This window comes from Oncorhynchus mykiss, chromosome 17, assembly GCF_057628025.1.
Source record: "Oncorhynchus mykiss isolate SJ-2025 chromosome 17, ASM5762802v1, whole genome shotgun sequence".
Classification (NCBI taxonomy): domain Eukaryota; kingdom Metazoa; phylum Chordata; class Actinopteri; order Salmoniformes; family Salmonidae; genus Oncorhynchus; species Oncorhynchus mykiss.
The window spans coordinates 21,828,239-21,855,329 of NC_143038.1; the positions used below are offsets into that span (position 1 = coordinate 21,828,239).

At 44.8% G+C, this 27,091-nt stretch overlaps 1 protein-coding gene, 1 long non-coding RNA gene and 1 pseudogene across 5 annotated transcripts in view; 2 read left to right on the plus strand and 1 right to left on the minus strand.

Annotated features, from left to right (window-relative positions):
• Nucleotides 1–18,883, plus strand: part of LOC110493886 (proto-oncogene tyrosine-protein kinase Src) — a 38,140-nt gene extending 19,257 nt beyond the window's left edge. For all 4 annotated transcript variants that reach the window (XM_021568448.3, XM_021568447.3, XM_090205043.1 and 1 more), the window contains 5 exons: nucleotides 2,303–2,482; nucleotides 2,833–2,909; nucleotides 3,133–3,286; nucleotides 15,105–15,236; nucleotides 15,611–18,883. In XM_021568448.3, coding sequence (XP_021424123.1) covers nucleotides 2,303–2,482; nucleotides 2,833–2,909; nucleotides 3,133–3,286; nucleotides 15,105–15,236; nucleotides 15,611–15,819 — 752 coding nt within the window. In that variant the 3' untranslated portion in view covers nucleotides 15,820–18,883. The remainder of the gene's footprint in view (nucleotides 1–2,302; nucleotides 2,483–2,832; nucleotides 2,910–3,132; nucleotides 3,287–15,104; nucleotides 15,237–15,610) is intronic.
• Nucleotides 1–27,091, plus strand: part of LOC149975859 (uncharacterized) — a 944,026-nt gene that overhangs the window by 700,063 nt on the left and 216,872 nt on the right. The window lies entirely within an intron of this gene.
• Nucleotides 7,958–9,517, minus strand: LOC149975862 (zinc finger BED domain-containing protein 4-like; annotated as a pseudogene).

The window sequence follows — 27,091 nt, forward strand, 5'->3', positions numbered from 1 at the left end:
AAACCCGAGTGGGGGTTTTATTAGGAATGGCAGAAAAGGGCTGTCCCAGGATGTCTGACCCTATAACTGGGCTCGGGGGCGGTCCTCTGATTTAGTTAACTCCAATCCCCTTTTTGAGGTTTCCTTCATTAAACAGTCCAAAATCATATTACACACTTTAACAAACAGTATCATACTCACTCATTCATCTTATATAATAATTAGATGTAAACCTCATATCTGAGGCTATTATATAAACAGCGTTATGGTAATGTGGCCACACCGTCTCCCATGAGCTTCCCCAAGTTGTGACAAACGGACCAGTTCGTAGCTGGATTCTTCACCGATCTTTTATACTTTCTCCGGAACATGAAATTTGTTCGTACCTCAAGTTCTGTGAGGTGGAAGGATTTCCTTTGTTCTCCATGAAAACCTACTCTCTCTATACTGTGTGGCCATGTGGCAGGGGTTCTCAGGAATTCACAACCTCTCTGACCACAGCAACCTAGTTGAAGGAGGCAAGGGGGAGGCAGGGAGAGGGGGATGGGGCTTGCTATACCCAAAGAGGCCAACGTCATGACAGCGCGCTACAGCAATGCTGGACACTGTTTAAAAGTCAATTTATGCTTGATCCGGCAATGCGGTCCGAAGGCCTAGGATGGATGTGGTGACACAATTGCGGAACCTCCGGCTTGTCTTTGTAATAATGCGGAGGGCTCCGTGTAAATCCGCATTGACATTAAGGAAGTTGTCAAGGAAGTGAGTTTGTGTTTGTACAGGACATACTGCCCCCACCTACCATCAACCATTCATGTCAATGTGGAGCTAGCCCTTCGCATTGTTACAAAATTTGGCAGGTTCATGGCAATGAGGTACAGAGCTTGATTTGGCTGCCAGAGGCTCCGCAATTGCTGCCCAACCTCCATAAGGAGCCTCCGGACCGCATAAATGGGCTTTTACTGTTACTGCTTTTACAGTAAGTTCTGAGTGGGTAGAAGCTTGCCAGCTCAATAAAGTGTCCACAAATGCACACTGGCCATATACTGTTACATGGAGTGTCATGGTATCGTGTTGGGTGTCGTGACAACTATGAATGCTATGCCCAAATGCAAAGCAAGTGCCTTGCTAAGAATGTTCAACTCTGTGGTACAGAGTTACAGCCCTTTAGTGAAGCCTGTGAAATCTGGTGTATAATATTTCCTCTTTGCGAAGTGTATTACTCAAGCTCCGTTTTCAGAGACATTCAGTTTTCAGAGACATTAAAAAAACATAGCAGGTTACAAAGTAGCGCTCTGTAGCTACGTTTTGATGTTTGGGTTGTTTCTTGTCAGGGACTGGTCCAAATTCACGTTTTGCCATCCCCATCGAGCCAGCTAACTAGCTGTGTGAGAGTACTTGACTCCGTTCACTGAGGGTTAGTGCTATCCTGGATCCTTGGGATGTCCCTTCGCTAAACCCTAACCCATACCCTAACAATAACCCTTACCTTACCTAACCCATACCCTAACAATAACCCTTACCTTACCTAACCCAAACCTTAACCCTTACTGTAACCCTTTTTGATTTCTACTTCAATGGGGTAGGGACGTCCCAAGGAACCCGGATAGCAAGGATCATTCACTGAAGCAACACTTGGGGCGAGAGGCAGCACTGTGCCAGCGGCAAATGTTATGATTGATGTTTTTCCTTTTAAGTGACAACTACCAGAATTCAGTGGGTACAGCCCTACAATCGATGAAAACATGGCTAAATACCAATACATTGAAAATGTGTCCTATGTCGTTGTTTTCCAGCTGGCTAGCATGAGGCAGCTCAGTCTTCAGATACAATTTTTTTTTGCTGGAATCAGTGCAGTTTATCCTCCTTTCACAAGAGTAACACAGTTTTTCCATCAAAAAAATCGTGTATTTCTTGTGCTCTTAAATTCAATGTGGCACTTACATTAATGCTCTTTCCTCAAATAACAAAAATCTGCTTTCTGAGTACCTTTTTGAAGGGCTGTTTTCAGCACAATCATACAGATTTGTAAAAAACAAACAAATCCAACTATAATAATAAAAATATTGGCAGATATATCGGTTATTGTGAATATTTGAAGTCTAAAAACAATCGGTGTTGGATCCAAAAATAGCATATCTGTCAGGCTCTACTTTTCATTCCAATTTTATGTATTTCACCTATAACTTCATATAAGAACTGTGTGGTTGCTTGTGGCAGAAACGTGCGCCTGTCCCACTGGTTGTCTGGGTCGCCAAGATAAATAATGTACTCCTTTAGCTACGTTGGCTATGGTCTCTGACCTATAGCTTTTGTGTTTCCACAGGGAAGTGGAACGGTACAACGCGGGTGGCCATCAAGACCCTGAAGACAGGCACCATGTCCCCAGAGGCCTTCCTCCAGGAGGCGCAGGTCATGAAGAAGCTGAGACACGAGAAACTGGTGCAGCTCTACGCTGTGGTGTCTGAGGAACCCATCTACATCGTCACTGAGTACATGACCCAAGGTAACTGTAGACCACACACATCATCATTATTATCCGTATGGCTGTCCATCGTTTCCAAAAATAACGTTGCTTCCGGGGATGGGTTGTAGAACAGATGTGGCTACCACTATTGTTACAAACACACACATTATCACGTAGGTATTGCACTATGTAGGGAATAGGATGCCACGTAATCATAATCATCACTTACTTAGTACATGAGACACACAAACACAAACACTTCATCATCACTGACTACAGTGGACTATGGTTCAAGCTGGCATGTGCATGCTCACACACATCATGTTCTTGTGTTCCCTCCCTCCTACCTTCTCTCTCTCATTAAGCTGATAACACTGTCGCTCCCACAGGTAGCCTTTTGGACTTCCTCAAAGGTGACACGGGCAAGCTGCTACGTCTACCCCAGCTAGTGGATATGGCATCTCAGGTGGGACATTCACTGCAATGTTGATTATACCTTTTATGTAATTATATTATTTAAGTCAATTTAAGTTATTTTGCCATCTTCCTTTGTTCCCCTCCTTATCCCCCGATTGTCCCTCTTTCTGCTGTATCTATTCTTCCTCTCACTTTTTATCCTTTTCCCTCTATCCATTCTCATCCTCTAACTCTCTCTCTCATTTCATCTCATTTCCCCTCTACTCTTCCAGATTGCAGCAGGGATGGCATACGTAGAGAGGATGAACTACGTCCACAGAGACCTCAGGGCTGCCAACATCCTCGTAGGAGACAACCTGGTGTGTAAAGTGGCCGACTTCGGCCTGGCCCGCCTCATAGAGGACAACGAGTACACTGCCAGACAGGGTAAGGCTTCAGTCCAGGTCAAATCTGTAGTTGTGTGTTCTAAACCTGGTTTTGGAGGACCCGTGTTTAACCTGGTTTTCCTTCCAACTGGTCTCTAAGTATAAAGTGGCCAATTTCCCCTCCTCTTAGAGGATAATGTTTACACTGCCAGACAGAGTAAGGCTCTGGTCCGGGTCCAATATCTCTAGGTACGTGAACTGACATTGTGATGCCAGGACAACCTCTCCCTCAACGTCAGCAAAACAAAGGAGTTGATTGTTGACTTCAGGAAGCAAAGACATCAACGAGACTGGAGTAGAGACTACAGTTTTAAGTTCCTCTGCTTCCACATCACCAAGAACTTGACATGGACCAACAACACCACCACTCTTATCAAGAGGGCACAACGGTGCTTCTACTTCCTAAGGCAGCTGTAAAAATGTGTCATGCCACCCCCGGGTACTCTCCTAATACTACCGCTGCACCATCGAGAGTGTCCTGACCGGTTGCATCACGGCCTGGTACGGAAATTGCTCCGTCCACGAATACAAGGTCCTCCAGCAGGTAGTGAAGACGGCCCAATGTGGCCGTGTTCCCACCCATCCAGGACATCTACTTGAAACAGTGCCTGAGGAAGTCCTGCAGCATCATCAAGGACTCCACACACCCCAGCCACGAGCTGTTCACTTCCTTACTTTTAGGCAGACGGTATCGGAGAATGAGATCTTATACCAACAGTCTCAGAGAGTTTATCTACAAGCTGTCAGACTGATGGTAGCGGATTTTGAATAGCCGTGGGAAAAGCAGTTGCAAGATTGAGACACACATCCAAAATCCAATTAGAAACCCTAGAATTCAAATGAAACCGATGACTTCATGAATAAAACTTAAAACAATTTATTTGTAGAATCCATAATGATAAGTGCAAGGTAAACAAAGGTTCTAATATTCCAGGTAAACTAAAAAGATCAAGGTAAAACATATGTGGTTCAAATGTATGCCAACTCGGTATCCCAAACATTTTTCACCCCTGGTAGGCCTTACTTATGAAATGACTGCAACACTTAACATTGAGCTGCAGTTATTTTAACGTGGGTGGCGAGGAATAAGTTAGTCCTAAATATTTCTAAAACTAAACGCATTTTATTTGGGACAAATCATTCACTAAATCTTGTAATAAATAATGTGGAAATTGAGCAAGTTCAGGTGACTAAACTGCTTGGAGTTACCCTGTATTGTAACGGTTCTCTTGTTGTGGAGTAGAGGCGGACCAAAACGCAGCGTGGTGGTTGTTCATTGTAGTTTAATGAAGACACTATACATGAACAAACTAACGAAAACAAGAAACGTGAGAACTCAAAACAGCCCAATCTGGTGTAAACACAAAGACAGGAACAATCACCCACAAACACACAGTGAAACCCAGGCTACCTAAATATGGTTCCCAATCAGAGACAATGACGAACACCTGCCTCTGATTGAGAACCATATCAGGCCGAACATAGAACTAGACCAAAACATAGAAAAACAAACATAGACTGCCCACCCAACTCACGCCCTGACCATACTAAATAAATACAAAAACAAAGGAAATAGAGGTCAGAACGTGACAGTACCCCCCCCCAAAGGTGCGGACTCCGGCCGCAAAACCTTGACCTATAGGGGAGGGTCTGGGTGGGCGTCTGTCCGCGGTGGCGGCTCTGGCGCGGGACGCGGACCCCACTTTGCCATTGTCTCAGTCCGCCTTATTGTCCGCCTCCGTGGCTTACTCACCATGCCCACCCCTCTCAATGACCCCACTGGACAGAGGGGCTGCTTGGGACAGAGGGGCAGCTTCTCGGGACAGAGGGACAGCTGCTCGGGACAGAGGGACAGCTGCTCGGGACAGAGGGACAGCTGCTCGGGACAGAGGGACAGCTGCTCGGGACAGAGGGACAGCTGCTCCGGGCGGAGGGGCTCTAGCGGCCCCTGGCTGACTGGCGGCACTGGCGGCCCCTGGCTGACTGGCGGCCCCTGGCTGACTGGCGGCCCCTGGCGGCCCCTGGTTGACTGGCGGCGCTGGCGCTGGGCTGACTGGCGGCACTGGCGGCCCCTGGTTGACTGGCGGCACTGGCGGCCCCTGGCTGACTGGCGGCCCCTGGCTGACTGGCGGCCCCTGGCTGACTGGCGGCACTGGCGGCCCCTGGCAGACGGGCGGCATTGGCGGCTCCTGGCAGACGGGCGGCACTGGCGGCGCTGGGCAGACGGGCGGCGCTGGGCAGACGGGCGGCGCTGGCGGCGCTGGGCAGACGGGCGGCGCTGGCGGCGCTGGGCAGACGGGCGGCGCTGGCGGCGCTGGGCAGACGGGCGGCGCTGGCGGCGCTGGGCAGACGGGCGGCGCTGGCGGCGCTGGGCAGACGGGCGGCGCTGGCGGCGCTGGGCAGACGGGCGGCGCTGGCGGCGCTGGGCAGACGGGCGGCGCTGGCGGCGCTGGCGGCGCTGGGCAGACGGGAAGCTCCGATGGCGCCGGGCAGACGGGAAGCTCCGGCAGAGGCGCCGGACAGGCGGGAGGCTCCGGCAGAGGCGCCGGACAGGCGGGAGGCTCCGGCAGAGGCGCCGGACAGGCGGGAGGCTCCGGCAGAGGCGCCGGACAGGCGGGAGGCTCCGGCAGAGGCGCCGGACAGGCGGGAGGCTCCGGCAGAGGCGCCGGACAGGCGGGAGGCTCCGGCAGAGGCGCCGGACAGGCGGGAGGCTCCGGCAGAGGCGCCGGACAGGCGGGAGGCTCCGGCAGAGCTGGAGAGGAGGAAGGCTCTGGACGGATGGGCCGGAGAGACAGCCTGGTACGGGGAGCTGCCACCGGAGGGCTGGGGTGTGGAGGTGGTGACGGATAGACCGGGCCGTGCAGGCGCACTGGAGCTCTTGAGCACCGAGCCTGCCCAACCTTACCCGGTTGAATGGTCCCGGTCGCCCTGCCAGTGCGGCGAGGTGGAATAGCCCGCACTGGGCTATGCAGGCGAACCGGGGACACCGTGCGCAAGGCTGGTGCCATGTAAGCCGGCCCAAGGAGACGCACTGGAGACCAGATGCGTAGAGCCGGCTTCATGGCACTTGGCTCGATGCCCACTCTAGCCCGGCCGATACGCGGAGCTGGAATGTACCGCACCGGGCTGTGCACCCGCACTGGGGACACCGTGCGCTCCACAGCATAACACGGTGCCTGCCCGGTCTCTCTAGCCCCCCGGTAACCACAGGAAGTTGGCTCAGGTCTCCTACCTGGCGTAGCCATACTCCGTGTTAGCCCCCCCCCAATAAATTTTTGGGGCTGACTCCCGGGCTTCCATCCACGACGCCGCGCTGCCTCCTCATACCAGCGCCTCTCCGCTTTCGCCGCCTCCCGTTCTTCCTTGGGGCGGCGATACTCTCCTGGCTGAGCCCAAGGTCCTTTACCGTCTAATTCGTCCTCCCATGTCCATACCTCCTCGCGCTGCTCCTGCTGCTGCTTTTTCCTTTGCCCATTACCACACCGCTTGGTCCTGTTGTGGTGGGTGATTCTGTAACGGTTCTCTTGTTGTGGAGTAGAGGTGGACCAAAACGCAGCGTGGTGGTTGTTCATTGTAGTTTAATGAAGACACTATACATGAACAAACTAACGAAAACAAGCAACGTGAGAACTCAAAACAGCCCAATCTGGTGTAAACACAAAGACAGGAACAATCACCCACAAACACACAGTGAAACCCAGGCTACCTAAATATGGTTCCCAATCAGAGACAATGACGAACACCTGCCTCTGATTGAGAACCATATCAGGCCGAACATAGAACTAGACCAAAACATAGAAAAACAAACATAGACTGCCCACCCAACTCACGCCCTGACCATACTAAATAAATACAAAAACAAAGGAAATAGAGGTCAGAACGTGACATGTATTATAAACTGTCATAGTTAAAACATATTGATACAACAGTAGCTAAGATGGGGAGAAGAATGTCCATTATAAGGCACTGCTCTACCTTCTTGACAGCACTGTCAGCAAAGCAGGTCCTACAGGCCCTAGTTGTGTCACACCTGGACTACTGTTCAGTCGTATGGTCAAGTGCCACAAAAAAGGACTTGGTTCAGAACAGGGCAGTACGGCTGGCCCTTGGATGTACTCAGAGAGCTAATATTAATAATATGCATGTGTGCTAGTAGCAGTAGCCTGGTTTGAACCTGCTCTTTGAGTTGCTTGGACATTAGCACCATCTATGAGTGTTAGTGGCTGCTGCTGTGGCTGCTGTGCTTGTCGGCAGAGGTGGGACCAAGGAATTCAAGTCTCAAGTCAAGACCGCCAAGTATCAATTCAAGTCTCAAGTCATAATGTGCTCTTCACCAAATGTACCATTTCATATTTAACAAGAGTAATAGTATATACAATTTATGTAAATCATGAAGGCTTTTAAAAATATATATTTATTACTTTCCAAATAAACTTTATATTTCCATGGAAATACATGGGTAGCCATGAGAAAAAAACAAAAACAAAATATTGTAGTGCTCTCTATCTCTCTCTCTCCAGATATACTCTAGACACCTAAAACAATCCTGCCATACAATCATTTATTAAAAGGTACATCAAAACAACTGACACTGAACTTCAAGTAGGCCTACAATTTGAACACTGGCCTGATTGTCTGAGAAGAAAAAACAAATCCCAAAGATGGGAGATAAAACCTGAACATAGAGACTACGTGTGTGTATAATGCATAAACAGTTTCATTTTTTTCCTCTTTATCTCAGGGCCCTATAATGCATTGCATTTGCAAAAGACCAAATTCGATGAAAGTCTGTCAGTCATTTGTGCACGATGAGGCCGCGGTATGATGCCACCATGGCTGAAGACACGCTCCACCGGAACACTGGAGGCAGGCACTGCCAAGACCCTGATGGCCACTCGGGACAGTGAAGGAAGAGCCTTCCTTTTCATTGCCCAAAACAAGAGGGCATTCTGTCCTTCGCATATGTCAAGGTAGTGACTTAGCTGTAGTGCTAGAGTGGTCCCAACAGCTTTCTTCTGCCTCCTTACAGTATGCTGCAAACAGCCCTTCTTCTTGTCCAAGACTATGGTCCTCTCGCTCTTCCTCATCAACAAGAGGCACAGCTTGCTCAGTCCCTGCAGCACCTTGCAGAATCAGTTCTGGCAAAACATGTAAAAGCATAGCAGAAACAAAAAGGCTGGTATTAGTGTATATGTGATGCAGTGGGTTAAACTGAAAAATTATTATTGTTGCAGTCAATTGGATTAAATTATGAGAAAAAGTTACATTAAACTCAATATTTACCTTTAACTATTTTTGCCACCTCCTCCTTGACCTCCTCCTTGACCAGCACATGGTGCTCCACCCACATCGGAGAAAAAGCCGGATCCAAGGCAGCTGCATTGAGGTAAACTGGATCTGAAAAGGGGGCATTGATTCTGTCTTGTGTCCTGGCCATTTTCACATTGATGAAGATTCCAAGAAATCTTTTGTTCAGGGATGCCTGGAGACTTCTGACCAGGCCGCTCAGGAAATGGACTTGAGGCATCCGCTGCTACAGGTGGTGATTCAGGGACAGGACCGAGGGAACACCAGAACTGCTTGTGACTATCTTCTCCCACTATGTCATACCTGTTGCTTCTCCAAATGGCTTCAGGATGTCCACCAACTCCTTCAACTTACTCCACTCCCGTACTGTGAACAACAACTCCTTGTGCCCAGCCTTTTTCACAGCAGCAGGGATGCCTCTTTCCCCAAATTAAGCCTCAAACACCTCTTTGAATGTTGTGCTTGTATGTAGCAGTGAGCTGATTTTTGATAACTTTGAAAGAGAAGGAGTCATCACTTTTGTTTCTTTCAAGCCATCTCCCACCACCAGCTGGAGAGTGTGGGCAAAACACCCTAAGTGCTGTTTTTTTGCAATAGCAGCATCCACTGTTTGCTGGTCTTCCAGGGTTAGGTCATTCCAGAGCTCTGGGTCATCAAGGTGATCTTGGTCATGTACTTCATCTTCTTGTTAAATGGGGAAGCACACAGTGAATGCTTTTCTCATGTTGGCAGCATTGTCACTAATGATATAGTCAAATGTATCTTTAATGCTGTACTCACCACATATGGCCTCAAATTGCTCACAGATTATTTTGGCCGTGTGTGGGCCTTTGAAGCGGACACAGGCCAAGAGATTGGACTTGAGCCGTATCCTCTCTCCATCTTTCTCCATACAGCACACAGTGACACCAAGGAACCCCCTCATCGTTCGGTCGGACCAAATGTCCACTGTGAATGAAACATGGTCTGTGTTGCTCAACTGAGTTTTCGGTTTTGAACGTCTCTCTGTAGCGAGGTTCTCTACTTTTGATGGCAATGTTCTGTGATACACTGGGCTGTACTTACTGTCAACCACTGACAGAAAGTGCAGAAAACTCTTGTTTTCCACAATAGACAGAGGCAAGTTGCAATCGATAACCAGGAGTCGGACAGTATTGCATTGTTGATAGCTTTCTGCTGTGGATGATTCATGCTGTACTGCCCTACACGGGTCTCCATGAACTGTGAGATTGGAGACTGTTGTGGTTCACTTGTGACACTTTTGTTCATCTGATATTGTTCAAATCTGTAAGCATATTAAAAAATAATTGAGTGGGGCAGTAGCACAATCTTGCCTGTTCTCAATCTTGGGTGCAATGATCACATTCCCACACTGGCTGACAGTGTGGAGGCTCATTGATTTAATGTTATGTTAGCCTACATGCTATACTAGCAAAGTTGTATATATATAGCTGTCGGCTATATTAGCCACGATTTACCGTTCTTTGTGCAGCTTCAAATGTCGAACAAAGTTGGAAGTTGTTGTGCCTCCATCTGTAATTTTCTTCCCACACGTTTTGCAAATTACAATACGTTTTTTTGTTGACTTCAGCGTAGTCTGTATATCAGAAAATGATCATTTTGGGTATAATTTTTCCAGTTAGCTCAATCTGAATTCACCCGCCGACTTTCCTCTGCACTGCCATGCGCAAATTCTTCTCTGCTGGCACAATTTGATTGGCTGCTGTCCGTTAAATGAAGAGTTGATGCGCTGCACAATTTTTTTTAATAGCATAATTTTTCATATAAGGGCTTGGGGAGGGTATCAAGTCAGGTCGAGTCATAAGGCTCAAGGTCAAGTCACGAGTCATTGGTGTTAAAGTCAAAGTTGAGTTGCAAGTCATCATATTTGTGACTCGAGTCTGACTCTGGACTCTCCCTGTTTGGATCCTGTACCCACCTGGACTTACTTTCCGCACACAAACACAAATACATTCAAGTTACACACACACACACATCACAATTGCTGCTACCAGACTCAGTAGGAGTAGGTAAACCCTGTGATGTTGAACGCCTCAGAGCTATTTTGGTCAAGTTCAGTCCAGTTTCTTTTGTCACCCATTGAGTTTTCTCCATACAGTTGCCGGAATGCCTCATAGGCTTTGTGGTAAGCTTCAGTCCAGTCTCTTTTACGGTCACCCACTTAACTCTTTCTTGTTTGTGCCACAGAGGATTTTTCACATTCTTTTAAAACATACATTTTGGCAGCGGATGCATCAAATCAAATCAAAGTGTATTTGTCACGTGCGCCGAATACAACAGGTGTAGATCTTACAGTGAAATGCTTACTTACAGGCTCTAACCAATAGAGCAAAAAAGGTATTAGGTGAACAATGGGTAAATAAAGAAATAAAACAACAGTAAAAAGACATGCTATATACAGTAGCGAGGCTATAAAAGTAGCGAGGCTACATACAGACACTGGTTAGTCAGGTTGATTTGAGGTAGTATGTAGATATGGTTAAAGTGACTATGCATATATGATGAACAGAGATTAGCAGTAGTGTAAAAGAGGGGTTGGTGGGTGTTGGGACACAATGCAGATAGCCCGGTTAGGCAATGTGCGGGAGCACTGGTTGGTCGGCCCAATTAAGGTAGTATGTACATGAATTTATAGTTAAAGTGAGTATGCATATATAATAAACAGAGAGTAGCAGCAGCAGCGTAAAAAGAGGGGTTGGATTGGGCACACAACGCAAATAGTCTGGGTAGCCATTTGATAATCTGTTCAGGAGTCTTATGGCTTGGGGGTAAAAACTGTTGAGAAGCCTTTTTGTCCTAGACTTGGCACTCCGGTACCACTTGCCATGCGGTAGTAGAGAGAACAGTCTATGACTGTGGTGGCTGGGGTCTTTGACAATTTTTAGGGCCTTCCTCTGACACTGCCTGGTGTAGAGGTCCTGGATGGCAGGCAGCTTAGTCCCAGTGATGTACTGGGCTGTACGCACTACTCTCTGTACGCACTACCCTCAGAGGCTGAGCAATTGCCGTACCAGGCAGTGATGCAACCATGCTCTCGATGTTGCAGCTGTAGAACTTTTTGAGGATCTCAGGACCCATGTCAAATCTTTTTAGTTTCCTGAGGGGGAATAGGCTTTGTCGTGCCCTCTTCATGACTGTCTTGGTGTGTTTGGACCATTCTAGTTTGTTGTTGATGTGGACACCAAGGAACTTGAAGCTCTCAACCTGCTCCACTACAGCCCCTTTTCCTGTAGTCCACAATCATCTCCTGAGCCACAATCAACAATCTCCACAATCGAGCTGAGCTGCAGCCAGCTCAGCTTCCATTTCCACCAATTCCTTTTTTGCCTTGTTGTGTTTCTTCCATATAAAGGCCATGTTTGTTTTTTTTAAACTGCAGCTTTAGCTTTCAAAGTGGCGTGCTCAGCCTGTGCTTTCATTCTAGCACTGGATGCCCTTGACGTTGAGGTGGATGCATCTGACTTTTTTGATACAGCAGATACTGTCATGTGGACCAATGGCAAACAAAGGTTCCAATATTCCAGGTAAATGGAAAAAGATCAAGATAAAAAAAAATGTATGCCAACCCGGTTTCTCCAACGTCTCTTATACCAGTATGTGGCCATCTGGGCGGGCCCACCTGTAGCACCAACTAATTGAGGCTAGAGGGCGTAGTTGACCTATTTCTAATTCAAATCATAGGACCATAATAAGAGACCACATAATGCATACACCATACCTGTATATAGAAATGAAATATGATATTCTAAATGAGCGATATCATCAAATAAACAAATATTTTGATAAATGAAAAATGAAATGAAAACGGACAAATGAACTGGCTCCAACACTACTGAACACTTGAACTGGAATGACCACCTGGACTTACTTGCCACACACATATAACATGCACACACAAACACAAATACATTCAAGTTACACACACATCACAATTGCTGCTACCAGACTCTTATTTACTATTACTCATACTGCTCAATTTAAAACACCCGCCAATCCCCCCTTTCTCTGATAAATATGTAAATATTGTACTATAAATTGTGCCTCCCTGTATTATACTAACATGTTTATTCTATTCTACTGAGCCATTTACTTAGTTCGTATTCTGATATTTTATTATTGTTGCATTGTCGAGAAAGAACTTGAAACAATGGAACTCTGCATGTTGTCTTGCCTGACTCACGCCTCTCCCTTGAGATGAATGATCTAGCCTAGGTTACACCTGCATCAGGCCTAATACCTACGGCTGTTGCCCTTCCAGCCCAGTTCCGATCCCAGCAACCCGCTGATACCAGTCACAGCTGGAGTTTTATTAAAAACCACTCAGTGGGGCGTCCAGCTCTGAGGTAGGGCGACCCGTAGTTTGTCAGGCTCTCCTAAGGCTATAAGACCAGGGGAAATGGAGTGGAGTGGTGAGTATGCTTTCTCCTCTCAACAACTTATCATTTTAATAAATACCTTAGTTTTACACCCACGGGTGCGCGTCACAAACCCTTCACCAGTGGACCTGGAGTTATGCACTGTAATGGGACCTAGTGTCCCACGAGACGAACAAGGTATAGTCATCGTGTCATGCCTTAGACTAACGTCCTAAGACATTTCTCATACACACCCCAAGCATGGACCCACACCGGTAACAAAGGGAGGAAACTCTCCGGGCTATTTCGGTCAGTGGCCTCTCAAGAGGAAACGCACCGCGTGTGTTTATTCAAGCAAAGCCCTTTACAGAGAGTCTACTTATCCTATGGATATCCTAGCTCCCAACCTTGAGGAAACCCAATCCTGATCCTCCTAAAGGAAAATACAAATGATATGGTCATTTCCCTGTGGGTTAAAAGCAGAGGCTCCTATCCAAACAGCTACAAACAGCAATTAAAGCTAAAAATAAAAAATGCTGGACTCCTACTCTCTCCATCCCAGAGCCTGTTGTAGCTCTGCGGGCGTGAGCGTTACATCCATCCCATGGTTCACGACGATGTTCCCTTTTAACCTGTCTCTCCACTCAGGGGAGTTTCCCAGTGCTTGGAAGGCAGCCACTGTGCATCCTTTATTTAAAGGGGGAGATCAAGCTGATCAAGGCCAATTTCTATCTTGCCCTGTTTATCAAATTTTGAAAAACGTGTCAATAATCAACTGACTGGCTTTCTTGATGTCTATAGTATTGTCTCTGGTATGCAATCTGCTTTCCACTCAGGTAATGGATTTGTCACTGCAACCTTAAAGGTCCTACATTATTTCACCACTGCACTTGACTCTAAGCAATGTTGTGCTGTTTTAATTGACTTGGACAAATCTTTTGATTACGGTAGACCATTCCATTCTTGTGGGTCGGCTAAGGAGTATTGGTGTCTCGGAGGGGACTTTGGCCTGGTTTGCTAGCTACCTATCTCAGAGTCCAATGTGTAAAGTCAGAACATCTGCTGTCTCAGCCACTACCTGTCAGCAAGGGAGTACCCTAAGACTCGATTCTAAGCCCCACGCTCTTCGCAATTTACATCAACAACATAACTCAGGCAGTAAGAAGCTCTCTCATCCATTTATATGCAGATGATACAGTCTTATACTCCGCTGGCCCAATCCCGGATTTTGTGTTAAATGCTCTACAAAAAAAGCTTTGTTAGTGTCCAGCAAGCTTTCTCTGCCCTTAACCTTGTCTGAACACCTCCAAAACACAAGCTGCAGGCTAAGGTTAAATCTAGGCTGTTTCCTTTATCTATTGTACTCGCTTGTCTTTCACCCTGGCTGCCAAACTAACCCTGATCCCAGGCTGTATCACAACCGGCCGTGATCGGGAGTCCGATAGGGCGGTGCACAATTGGCCCAGTGTCGTCCTTGTTAGGGTTTGGCCGGTGTAGGCTGTCATTGTAAAACAGAATCTCCCTGGGTTCCTCCTCTTTTCAGTTTGCTGCAGCTAGTGACTGGAACGAGCTGCAAAAAACACTCAAACTGCACAGTTTTTATCTCCATCTAACTGACACTTGTGGCTGCTTCGAGTGATCGATTGTTGTCTAGATTTTTGCACTTCATGCTATTGTCCGTGCCTAGCAGTGTTTGTACCATGTTTGTGCTGCTGTCATGTTGTGCTGCTGTCATGTTGTGGCCATGTTGTCCCCACAGGGGACTGTCCCCACAGGAGACCTTCTCCTCTTGGTAGGCCGTCATTGTAAATAAGAACGTGTTATTAATTGACTTGCCTAAAACATTAAAATACTAAACCTGGTTTTGGAGGGCCCTGTTTAACCTGGTTTTCATCCCAACTGGTCTCTTGATGACTCACTCTGTGACTTCAGTGGTTGTAATGAAGGGGCTAAATAACATGCAGTGAAAGGAAAAATGTATATCACAACCAAGGCTTAAACCTTGTTTTAGGAAAAAGTACTTTTTATTGATTTCTTTGAGTTAAAAGCACAGATATTTTTGTAGTACTGCTACTGTAGTCAAAGGTACATTGATAAAAGACCATGAGTCATCAATTCAAATTTTTGTTTCCCCAGGAGCCAAGTTCCCCATTAAGTGGACGGCGCCAGAGGCTGCCCTCTACGGCCGCTTCACCATCAAGTCAGATGTTTGGTCATTTGGGGTACTGCTCACTGAACTCGCCACCAAAGGCAGAGTACCATATCCAGGTACCATTTACTTTCCTTTATGAAACAATTCTAAAGGTAGTCCCACACTCTATAGTTATAAAACACCAATATTTCGACACACAATGCCTTCTTCAGGGTTCCATAGACTTTGACTAAACAATAGCACAAGATTAGCCTTTACATACAATTGCACTGAGAAGTGAACGGAAAGGGCAGGGTTTGTATGTTCCGTGTGCTTATTATAGTATTCACAAAGGAAGGGTTTGCATTAAAATATATTGTTTTTAGCTATAATTAGATATTTTTTGGGGCTCGTGGCAGATTCAGAATATGCCCTAGAAAAGTTGTACAAATGGCTCTTTAAAACAATTCAGAAAATCTTGATAGACAAATGCGGTCTCCCCTCCCTTCAGGCATGGTGAACCGGGAGGTGCTGGAGCAGGTGGAGCGCGGATACCGGATGCCCTGTCCCGGCGAGTGCCCGAGCTCAATGCACGAGCTCATGCTCATCTGCTGGAGGAAGGATGCCGAGGAGAGGCCCACCTTCGAGTACCTCCAGGGCTTCCTGGAAGATTACTTTACCTCCACCGAGCCCCAGTACCAGCCTGGGGAGAACCTATAGGTCTCAGGGACATCGGTCCCACCACGGGACCACATGGGTGGACTTGCCCACCCCTGCTCACTTTAAACACTGATCAAGGGACAGTTTTGCATTATTTCCTCCCTGTAATGGACAATGGTTAAGGATGGTTTAGGATTGGGGAGAGAGGATAAGCTGATCCTAGATCTTTGGTTATGAGGGGCTTCTAACCTGGAGCTTTTGGGGGAAGTGGGAAGCGTTGGTAATAACTGATCCCAAGACAGTAGCATTTTCTCCACTAATAGTTAAGGTTAGGATTGGGGGAGAGGAAGCTCGTCCTAAATCTGTAGCTAGGGGAGAACCCTAAGGGAGGACGGAGGATAGTGAGATGGGGCATGACCATTGTTTTGACCCTCCCTCTCTGTCCTAGTACCCTTCTTCTCAAAGGCTCTGTCCGGATTCCTTCACGTGCACTACCTGTCAAGCATTGGCTAGACTAGAGGAAGTCTCCCCCATTGTTGAAATCTGTTTGGAGAATCTAGATGCAGCCATAGCGCCACAGCATCTGTCCTCTCCACCTCCTCTTTTTGCAGAGCACTGCCAACGTGGCATTGTGTAAGCCAAATGGCACCCTATTCCTTATACAGTGCACTACTCTTGATCAGAGCCCTATAGACCCTCGTCAAAAGTAGTACACTAGGGCTCTGGTACACTAGTAGGTAATACGGTGCCATTTTAGGACTCAGCCTCTGTGTGTGTGTGTGTGTGTGTGTGTGCGTGCGTGCGTGCGTGCGTGCGTGCGTGTGTGTTTCGCTCTGTCTGTCCCTCTATCTCTTTGTTTATCTCTTTGTTTATCTATCTCTCTCTCTCTCTCTCTTCCTATTTCCTCCTCTCTATATCTCTCCAGTATTCTCAAGTGCTGCTTACTCCAGGTCATCAGGTGTCTCCAAAACAAATGTCAATTTTTTTTTTTTTTAAGGTTTTTCTTTGTTTGTCTTCTTTTTTGTTGTTTTTTACGGATTCTATTTTCTTCCTGTGTCCATGTCAATAAAACTGTAAGTTGTAAAGCTCCCAGACAATTTCACGTGAAACCATTTGGAAGACAGCTTTATAGTATACCCATTAGAAGTGACGTCAAGGATACTCAGCGTTAATACAGACTCACACTAGTAAAAAATGTCCACATTGTCCCTGCCTGTTTCAGTCCGTTTTATTCTGTTTGGTACCTATTGAACACAGCCCTGTGTTTTGGTGCAATCACCCTGAGATTATTGAGGCTCAGTCGTTTTATTTTGACATTGTCCTTTCCAGAACGCTTTCAGTCCAGCTCAGTACTGCTCAGGTGATGGTCATAGGTTAGGTTTAAAGGTAGACTCAGTAGTGGGTCAATTTAAGGGTTGGGGAGTAACTGATTATCAGTTACGGGTTTATGTAATCTGATTACAAAAAAAGGAACTATTCAGGTACATTACCAGCAACATTTTTGTAATCAGATTAGATACTTTTGAAAAACTAGATGATTACTTCTTGGAATACTTTTATATTCAGAAAATATGTTTTGTGAAAAAATACACATTGACATTCAGTTGAGCATTGAAAAAAGGCGCAGGTTTAAGTTTGTTCCATCTGACTGAGTCTGACCACAAGCCAGAGACCACTATGAGGACACACCAAACGCATTTGGTGGATCCCTTTAGTTTTCTTCTAATGGCTCGTAAAGTAATCAGATTACATTACTGAGTTTGGGGTAATCCAAAAGTTACGTTACTGATTTTATAATTTTGGACGGGTAACTAACCTCAGCAAAATAATAAGTGTTCCTTTTTCAGGACCATGTATTTCGAAGATAATTACTAAAAATCCAAATAACTTCACAAATCTTCATTGCAAAGGGTTTAAGCATTGTTTCCCATGCTTGTTTAATGAACCATAAACAATTAATGAACATGCACCTGTGGAACGGTCGTTAAGACACTAACAACTTACAGACGGTAGGCGATTAAGGTCACAGTTATGAAAACTTCGGACACTAAAGAGGCCTTTCTACTGACTCTGAAAAACACAAACAAAGATAACCTGGGTCCCTGCTCATCTGTGTAAACGTGCCTTAGGCATGCTGCAAGGAGGCATGAGGACTGCAGATGTGGCCAGGGCAATAAATTGCAATGTTCGTACTGTGAGATGCCTAAGACAGCGCTACAGGGAGACAGGATGGACAGCTGATGGTCCTCGTAGTGGCAGACCACGTGTAACAGCACCTGCACAGGATCAGTACATCCGAACATCACACCTGCGGGACAGGTAGAGGATGGCAACAACCACTGCCCGACTTACACCAGGAACGCACAATCCCTCCATCAGTGCTCAGACTTTCCGCAATAGACTGAGAGAGGCTGGACTGAGGGCTTGTAGGCCTGTTGTAAGGCAGGTCCTCACCAGACATCACCGGCAACAATGTTGCCTATGGGCACAAACCCACCGTTGCTGGACCAGACAGGACTGGCAAAAAGTGCTCTTCACTGACGAGTTGCGTTTTTGTCTCACCAGACTGAGCTTGTTGTCATTGCAGGAAATCTCAACGCTGTGCGTTACAGGGAAGACATCCTCCTACCTCATGTGGTACCCTTCCTGCAGGCTTATCCTGACATCACCCTCCATCATGACAATGCCACCACACACAGAACAAGCAGTATGACTGATTTCCTGGAAGACAGTGTTCTGCCATGGCCAGCGAAGAGCTCGGGTCTCAATTCCATTGAGCACGTCTGGGACTTATTGGATCGGAGGGTGAGGGCTAGGACCATTCCCCCCAGAAATGTCTGGGAACTTGCAGGTGCCTTGGTGGAAGAGTGGGGTAACATCTCACAGCAAGAACTGGCAAATCTGGTGCAGTCCATGAGTAGGAGATGCACTGCAGTACTTAATGCAGCTGGTGGCCACACCAGATACTGACTGTTACTTTTGATTTTGACCCCCGCCTTGTTCAGGGGCACATTATTCTATTTCTGTTAGTCACATGTCTGTGGAACTTGTAAAGGCTGTTGTTGAATCTTATGTTCATAAATATTTACACGTTAAGTTTGCGGAAAATAAACACAGTTGACAGTGAGAGGATGTTTCTTTTTTTGCTGAGTTTAGTAACTGTAAGGATTACATTTAGAAAACAACCTACCCAACCCAGGCCAATTTCCGCAAAAACATGGAGCATTGAAGCTTGAGCCTAATCTTCTCAGCTGTTTGGGTCCAGTAGCTACCATGTAGCAGTGTGAAGTGCACCTGTGCACATGCGCAGATACTCTGTGTGACTGTGTTAAAGCTAAGTCTTGCAACTTGCTCATCTCAAAGGGTACGTTCGAGCAGAAATTTTTTGTCAAGTCGGTTACTATCATTGGTCACCGCCTTTCAAAGTGTGTTAAACTCTGGGCATACGAATGTCTGGGCATGCATGTCGACTTCATGAATTTTACAAAAATCATGTGATTGAAGTTCTGACTGCTGTCTACTGCAAGTTTCATCCTGCATTGTGGGAGGCTCTATTGTTAACCAATCATTAGGATGTTTTTGTTTGATCCACACGAACGTCACCAAAGACATGACTGAAACAGGAACCAATTTGTTGTGATTTACAGTGGGGCCTGAAATTATTAACACCCTTGAAGATGATGAGCAAAGCTGAGAAAAAATGACTGCATTAAATAAATAATTAAAATACTGAGCTTTATTGTATGCAACAACAACAAAAAAGGGATACTGTATTTATTCTTATACAGTTGCCCAGAGAAAGATTTAGTTTAACAAGTAATAACCAATTATCAAAAAAAAAGTAGGGGTCAAAATGATTGACACTCGTTTTCAATGCGACGATAATGCCTCTGAGCCTTTTTCTAAAATGTTTTATGAGTTGGAGAACAGATAAGGAGGGATCTTAGAACATTTGATCTTACACCATTCCTCCATACAGAATTCTATTTAATGCCCTCTTCAATTCAAACCACAGGTTTTCAATGGGTTTCATGTCTGGAGGCTTTACATTTTAGTCATTTAGCAGATGCTCTTGTCCAATGTGACTTACAGGAACAATTAGGGTTAAATGCCTTGCTCAAGGGCACATCAACATATTTTTCACCTAGTCGGCTCAGGGATTAGAACCAACAACCTTTCGGTTACTGGCCCAATGCTCTTAACCGCTACCTGCCACATGGGGTTATTGACTCGTGGATACCATTTTTATGTCTCTGCAGTCAGAGACATAAAAATGGAAGTAGATAATTGGCCTCATTGCCAAAATCCTGAAATATCCCTTTAACAAAGGCCCCAGGGCCAGTGGAAGCAAAATAGCCCTGTAATATCAAAGATCCTCCACCATGTTTTACAGTAGGTATGGGGTTCTTTTCTGCTCCTGCATTCTAATTTTGACGCCAAATCCACCACTGGTGTGTGTGTGGCCAAAGAGCTTTATTGTCATGTCAATTGAAGAGGGCTGTCCATTGGCAAGGATATAAAGGAATGATATAAAATAATATCACTTCAACTTTTTGAGGGGGGCATACATTCTAATTTTTGCTCATCTTTATCAAAGGTGCCAATAATTTCGGAACCACTGTTTGTGATATTTGAGGCTCTCACTAATTGATTGTACAATGTGTACACACACAATATTATGATAATTGTATAGTTTTTCAGTGTGTGATATGGGGGTTAGATACATGTTTGTTTCGACATAAAGAAAACCTTTTATAATCAATGGCAACAATGCCATGTTGATTTGAGCCTTGCTTTTGGAAAACCACATTAGTGTCTGATTTTCGGCTGTCGCAGATGCATCTCCCCTGACTACACTCGTTAACTTCAATCTACAATAGGTTGCTTTTGACTTACCACTCAAACACACTCAATATCTGCAGTGCTGCTCATGGCAATGTCATCTCGCTGAGTCTAACTTTTAAATTATAATTTAAATCTCAATGTGACCTGCTATATTCAGAAGCTTGAAAACACCATCAGAAGAACTTTTTGCCACCCAAAAAACTAAAATTGAACAACAATCATTATGGATTTTATTTGAGTTTGTTTTGGAGTCAAATATAATAGTTTCAGTATAGTTTGTTTTTCAAACGAGTTTGTTAATTATTTTATTTCAGTTTACTAAATAGTTTTAGTGTGTTTTAGTTTACTATAATAACCTTGCTCTTTATTTTGTGCCAGTTTGTGTCATTTCCTTCTTTCCTTTGCTTGAATCCAATCCCCTGTGTTTTCATGGAACATCTGGTTTGCAGTGAGTAGCTTTTGGTGTTTTCGAACATGTACATGATTTAACTGGAATGTTGTGCGACTTGGGCGACACAAAAAATACATTATTGGGAGACACGGTTGAAAAGTGTTATTTAGGCAGCTCGGTTGAGAATGGTCTATAACTTGAAAGATTAAAGAAGCAATACAACTGGCCTTCTTTATGCTAGTTGAGTATCTGGAGCATCAGCATTTGTGGGTTCGATTACAGGCTCAAAATGTCCAGAAACAAATAACTTTCTTCTGAAACTCATCAGTTTATTCTTGTTCTGAGAAATCAAGGCTATTCCATGCAAGAAATTGACAAGAAACTGAAGATCTTGTACAACGCTGTGTACTACTCCCTTCACAGAACAGCGCAAACTGGCTCTAACCAGAATAGAAAGAGTGGGAGGCCTCGGTGCACAACTGAGCAACAGAACAATTACATTAGAGTGTCTAGTTTGAGAAACAGACGCCTCAAGTCCTCAACTGGCAGCTTCATTAAATAGTACCCGCAAAACACCAGTCTCAACGTCAACAGTGAAGAGGCGACTCCGGGATGCGTGCCTTCTAGGAATTTTGCAAAGAAAAAGCCATATCTCAGACTGACCAATAAAAAGAAAAGATTCAAATGGGCAAAAGAACACAGACACTGAACAGAGGAACATTGGAAAAAAGTATTATGGTCAGACGAATCTAAGTTTGAGTTGTTCAGATCACAAAAAAGAACATTCGTGAGACGCAGAACAAATGAAAAGATGCTGGAGGAGTGCTTGACGCCATCTGTCAAGTATGGGGGAGGCAATGTGATGGTCTGGGGGTGCTTTGGTGGTGGTAAAGTGGGAGATTTGTACAGGGTAAAAGGGATCTTGAAGAAGGAAGGCTATCACTCCATTTTGCAATGCCATGCATGGACGGCACTTTATTGGAGGCAATTTCCTCCTACAACAGTACAACGACCCAAAGCACAGCTCCAAGCTATACAATAACTATTTAGGGAAGAAGCAGTCAGCTGGTATTCTGTCTTTGCTGGCCACTCCATTATAGTCACTGGATCTCAACCCTATTGAGCTGTTGTTGGAACAGCTTGACCGTATGGTACGTAAGAAGTGCCGATCCAACTTGTGGGAGGTGCTTCAGGAAGCATGGGGTCAAATCTCTTCAGATTTCCTCAACAAATTGACAACTACAATGCCAAAGGTCTGCAAGGCTGTAATTACTGCAAATGGAGGATTCTTTGAAAGCAAAGTTTGAAGGACACAGTTATTATTTCAATTAAAAATGATTATTTATAACCTTGTCAACGTCTTGACTATATTTCCTATTCATTTTGCAACTCATTTCATGTATGTTTTCATGGAAAACAAGGACATTTCTAAATGACCCTAAACTTTTGAACGGTAGTGTCACGTTCTGACCTTTATTTCTGTTTTGTATTTATGTAGTATGGTCAGGGCGTGAGTTGGGTGGGCAGTCTATGTTTGTTTTTCTATGTTTTGGGGCAGTTCTATGTTTTCGGCCTAGTATGGTTCTCAATCAGAGGCAGGTGTCATTAGTTGTCTCTGATTGAGAATCATACTTAGGTAGCCTGGGTTGCACTGTTTGTTTGTGGGTGATTGTCTATGTTAGTGGCTTGTGTCAGCACAGGTCTCATTTTGTAGCTTCACGGTCGTATTTGGTTTATTGTTTTCGTTACTCTTTTGCATAGTGTTCAGTCTTTCTTTATTAAAGATTCACAATGGACACTTACCACGCTGCGTATTGGTCCTCAGATCCATCTCGCCTCTCCTCTTCAGATGAAGAGGAGGACGGCCGTGACAGGTAGTGTAGGTATTAAAAAATTGGCAGTGATGTAGGTGTTAATATCTCTAACATGAATGAATGACTCTGACTATCATCATTGTGTGTTTTTTTTTTTATCTCCTCTGAATATGTCATTTTCTTAGACCCAACATGATGCGTAATAAGGCATAGGCTTCTTTATACTTTCAATTGAACATATGAACCTGTTGGTGCATTGATAAATAGAACTTTAGGTCATTGTACCACATGTCCAGCATTGGAATGGATTCTAATCTTGCAATGGTGCCAGTCCCCACGTGGAATATGGACCATAATGTTTATTCTTCTTTCAAATCTATTGGATGAAAAAGTGGACAATAAACTAATTGTTTAATTTCAAGCCGAGGACTAGATTCTTGATTTGACTCACTGTCCAAATGTGTATGTTTCATAAACCTACGCAGTTTCTGGTTTACTATTCCTGAAACATTCTCATTGTTTGAAACTGACAATATCAGAAGATTGAGGATTTTGTAAACAATATTTATTTGGTTTTCTCTTTTTTTTATGTGTATCAGGTTTGGATTGAAATGGGTATTGTGCCACTTTTATGTTATCTTTTAAATGTGCAATAAATTATATTTCAAGAGCGTTTTCATGTGTTCAAGTCTCTTAGTAAGTGTACATTGAATGCAACATTGAATGCACTGACCGTAAGTTGCTTTTGTTAAATTAATGACCAAAATGTACGTTATCCTGAATGCATTTCAATTAGCAGGTGTGCCTTCTTAAAGGTTAATTTGTTGAATTTCCTTCAAAACTGGCATCATGAGAATCGCCACAGGAAAGGAAGGCCCAGAGTTACATCTGCTGCAGAGGACAAGTTCATTAGTTACCAGCCTCAGAAATTGCAGCCCAAATAAATGCTTCACAGAATCACAGATACATCTCAACATCAACTATTCAGAGGAGACTGCGTGAATCAGGACTTCATGGTCGAATTGCTGCAAAGAAACCACTACTAAAGGACACCAATGATGAGAAGAGACTTGATTGGGCAAAGACCGGTGGAAATCTGTCCTTTGGTCTGATGAGTACAAATTTGAGATGTTTGGTTCCAACCGCCATGTCTTATTAATAAGACGCCGGGTAGGTGAAAGGATAATCTCTGCAAGTGTGGTTCCCACCGTGAAGCACGGAGGAGGAGGTATGATGGTGTCTGTGATTTATTTAGATTTCAAGGTACACTTAACCAGCATGGCTACAACAGCATTCTGCAGCAATACGCCAGCCCGTCTGGTGTGCGCTTAGTGGGACTATAATTTGTTAGGACAATGACCAAAACAGTCTCCAGGCTGTGTAAGGGCCATTTGACCAAGAGTGATGGAGTGCTGCATCAGATGGCCTGGCCTCCACAATGAGTTGGACTGCAGAATGAAGGAAAAGCAGCCAAGTGCTCAGCATATGTGGGAACTCCTTAAAGACTATTGAAAAAGTAATCCAGGTGAATCGGGAGAGAATCCAGGTGAATCTGGAGAGTGTGAAAAGCTGTCAAGGCAAAGAGTGACTACACTGTTTTGGTTAGTACGTGATTCCATATGTGTTATTTTATAGTTTTGATGTCTTCACTATTATTCTACAATGTCGAAAATATTTCAAAAAAATAGTAAAAGTAAAGAAATACCCTGAAATGAGTAGGTGTGTCCAAACTTTTGACTGGTGTGTGTGTATCTATGTCTAAATACATGCAGTTGAAGTCGAAAGTTTACATACACCTTAGCCAAATACACTTAAACTCAGTTTTTCACAATTCCTTAAATTTAATCCGAGTAACAATTCCCTGTCTTAGGTCAGTTAGGATCACCACTTTATTTTAAGAATGTGAAATATCAGAATAATAGTAGAGAGAATTATTTATTTCAGCTTTTATTTCTTTCATCACATTCCCAGTGGGTCAGAAGTTGACATACACTCAATCAGTATTTGATAGCATTGCCTTTAAATTGTTTAACTTGGGTCAAATGTTTTGGGTAACCTTCCACAAGCTTCCCACAATAAGTTGAGTGAATTTTGGCCCATTCCTCCTGACACAGCTGGTGTAACTGAGTCAGGTTTGTAGGCCTTCTTGCTCGCACATGCTTTTTCAGCTCTGCCCACAAATGTTCTATAGGACTGAGGTCATGGCTTTGTGATGGCCACTCCAATACCTTGACTTTGTTGTCCTTAAGCCATTTTGCCAAAACTTTGTAAGTATGCTTGGGGTCATTGTTCATTTGGAAGAACCATTTGCGACCAAGCTTTAACTTCCTGACTGATGTCTTGAGATGTTGCTTCAATATTTCCACATAATGTTCCTACCTCATGATGCCATCTTTTTTGTGAAGTGCACCAGTCCCTCTTGCAGCAAAGCACCCCCACAACAGAATGCTGCCACCCCTGTGCTTCACGGTTGGGATGGTGTTCTTCGGCTTGCAAGCCTCTCCCTTTTTCCTCCAAACATAATGATGGTAATTATGGCCAAACAGTTCTATTTGTTTCATCATACCAGAGGAAATTTCTCCAAAAAGTATGATCTTTGTCCCCATATGCAGTTGCAAACCGTAGTCTGGCTTTTTTATGGCGGTTTTGGAGCAGTGGCCTCTTCCTTGCTGAGCGGCCTTTCAGGTTATGTCGATATAGGACTCGTTTTACTGTGGATATAGATACATTTTTACCAGTTTTTTCCAGCATCTTCACAAGGTCCTTTGCTGTTGTTCTGGGATTGATTTTCACTTTTCGCACCAAAGTACGTTCATCTCTACATGGCAGAATGCGTCTCCTTCCTGAGCGGTATGACGGCTACTTGGTCCCATGGTGTTTATACTTGCGTACTATTGTTTGTACAGATGAATGTGGTACCTTCAGGCATTTAGAAATTGCTCCCAAGGATGAACCAGACTTGTGAGGGTCTACAATTTTGTTCCCGAGGTCTTGGCTGATTTCTTTGGATTTTCCCATGATGTCAAGCAAAGAGGCGCTGAGTTTGAAGGTAGGCCTTGTACACCTCCAATTGTCTCAAAAGATGTCAAGATGTCTAAAGCCATGACAACATTTTCTGGAATTTTCCAAGCTGGTTAAAGGCACAGTCAACTTAGTGTATGTAAACTTCTGACCCACTGGAATTGTGATATAGTGAATTATAAGTGAAATCATCTGTCTGTAAACAATTGTTGGAAAAATGACTTGTGTCATACACTAAGTAGTCCAAACCATAGTTTGTTAACAAGAAATGTGTGGAGTGGATAAAAAATGAGTTTTAATGACTCCAACTTAAGTGTATGTACACTTCTGACTTCAACTATATATACACACACACAGTACCAGCACAGTATCTTTATTTGTACTATTTTCTACATTCGTCAGAGTATATGTATATGTGTGTGTACATAAACTCAGCAAAAAAAGTAACGTCCTCTCACCATCAACTGCGTTTATCTTCAGCAAAACCTAATGTGTAAATGATTGTATGAACATAACAAGACATACCATGAACAAGTTCCACAGATATGTGACTAACAGAAATGAAATAATGTGTCCCTGAACAAAGCGGAGGGGGGGGGGGGGGGGTCAAAATCAATAGTAACAGTCAGTATCTCGTGTGGCCACCAGCAGAATTAAGTACTGCAGTGCATCTCCTCCTCATGGACTGCACCAGATTTGCCAGTTCTTGCTGTGAGATGTTACCCCACTCTTCCACCAAGGCACCGGCAAGTTCCCGGACATTTCTGGGGGGGAATGGTCCTAGCCCTCACCCTCCGATCCAACAGGTCCCAGGCATGCTCAATGGAATTGAGATCCGGGCTCTTCACTGGCCATGGTAGAACACTGACATTCCTGTCTTGCAGGAAATCACGCACAGAACGAGCAGTATGGCTGGTGGCATTGTCATCCTGAAGGGGCATGTCAGGATGAGCCTGCAGGATGGGTACCACATGAGGGAGGAGGATGTCTTCCCTATAACGCACAGTGTTGAGATTGCCTGCAAAGACAAGCTCAGTCCGATGATGCTGTGACACACCGCCCCAGACCATGACGGACCCTCCACCTCCAAATCGATCCCGTTCCAGAGTACAGGCCTCGGTGTAACGCTCATTCCGTTGACGATAAGCGCAAATCCGACCATTGCCGCTGGAAGGACAAAACTGTGACTCATCAGTGAAGAGCACTTTTTGCCAATCCTGTCTGGTCCAGCGGCAGTGGGTTTGTGCCAATAGGCAACGTT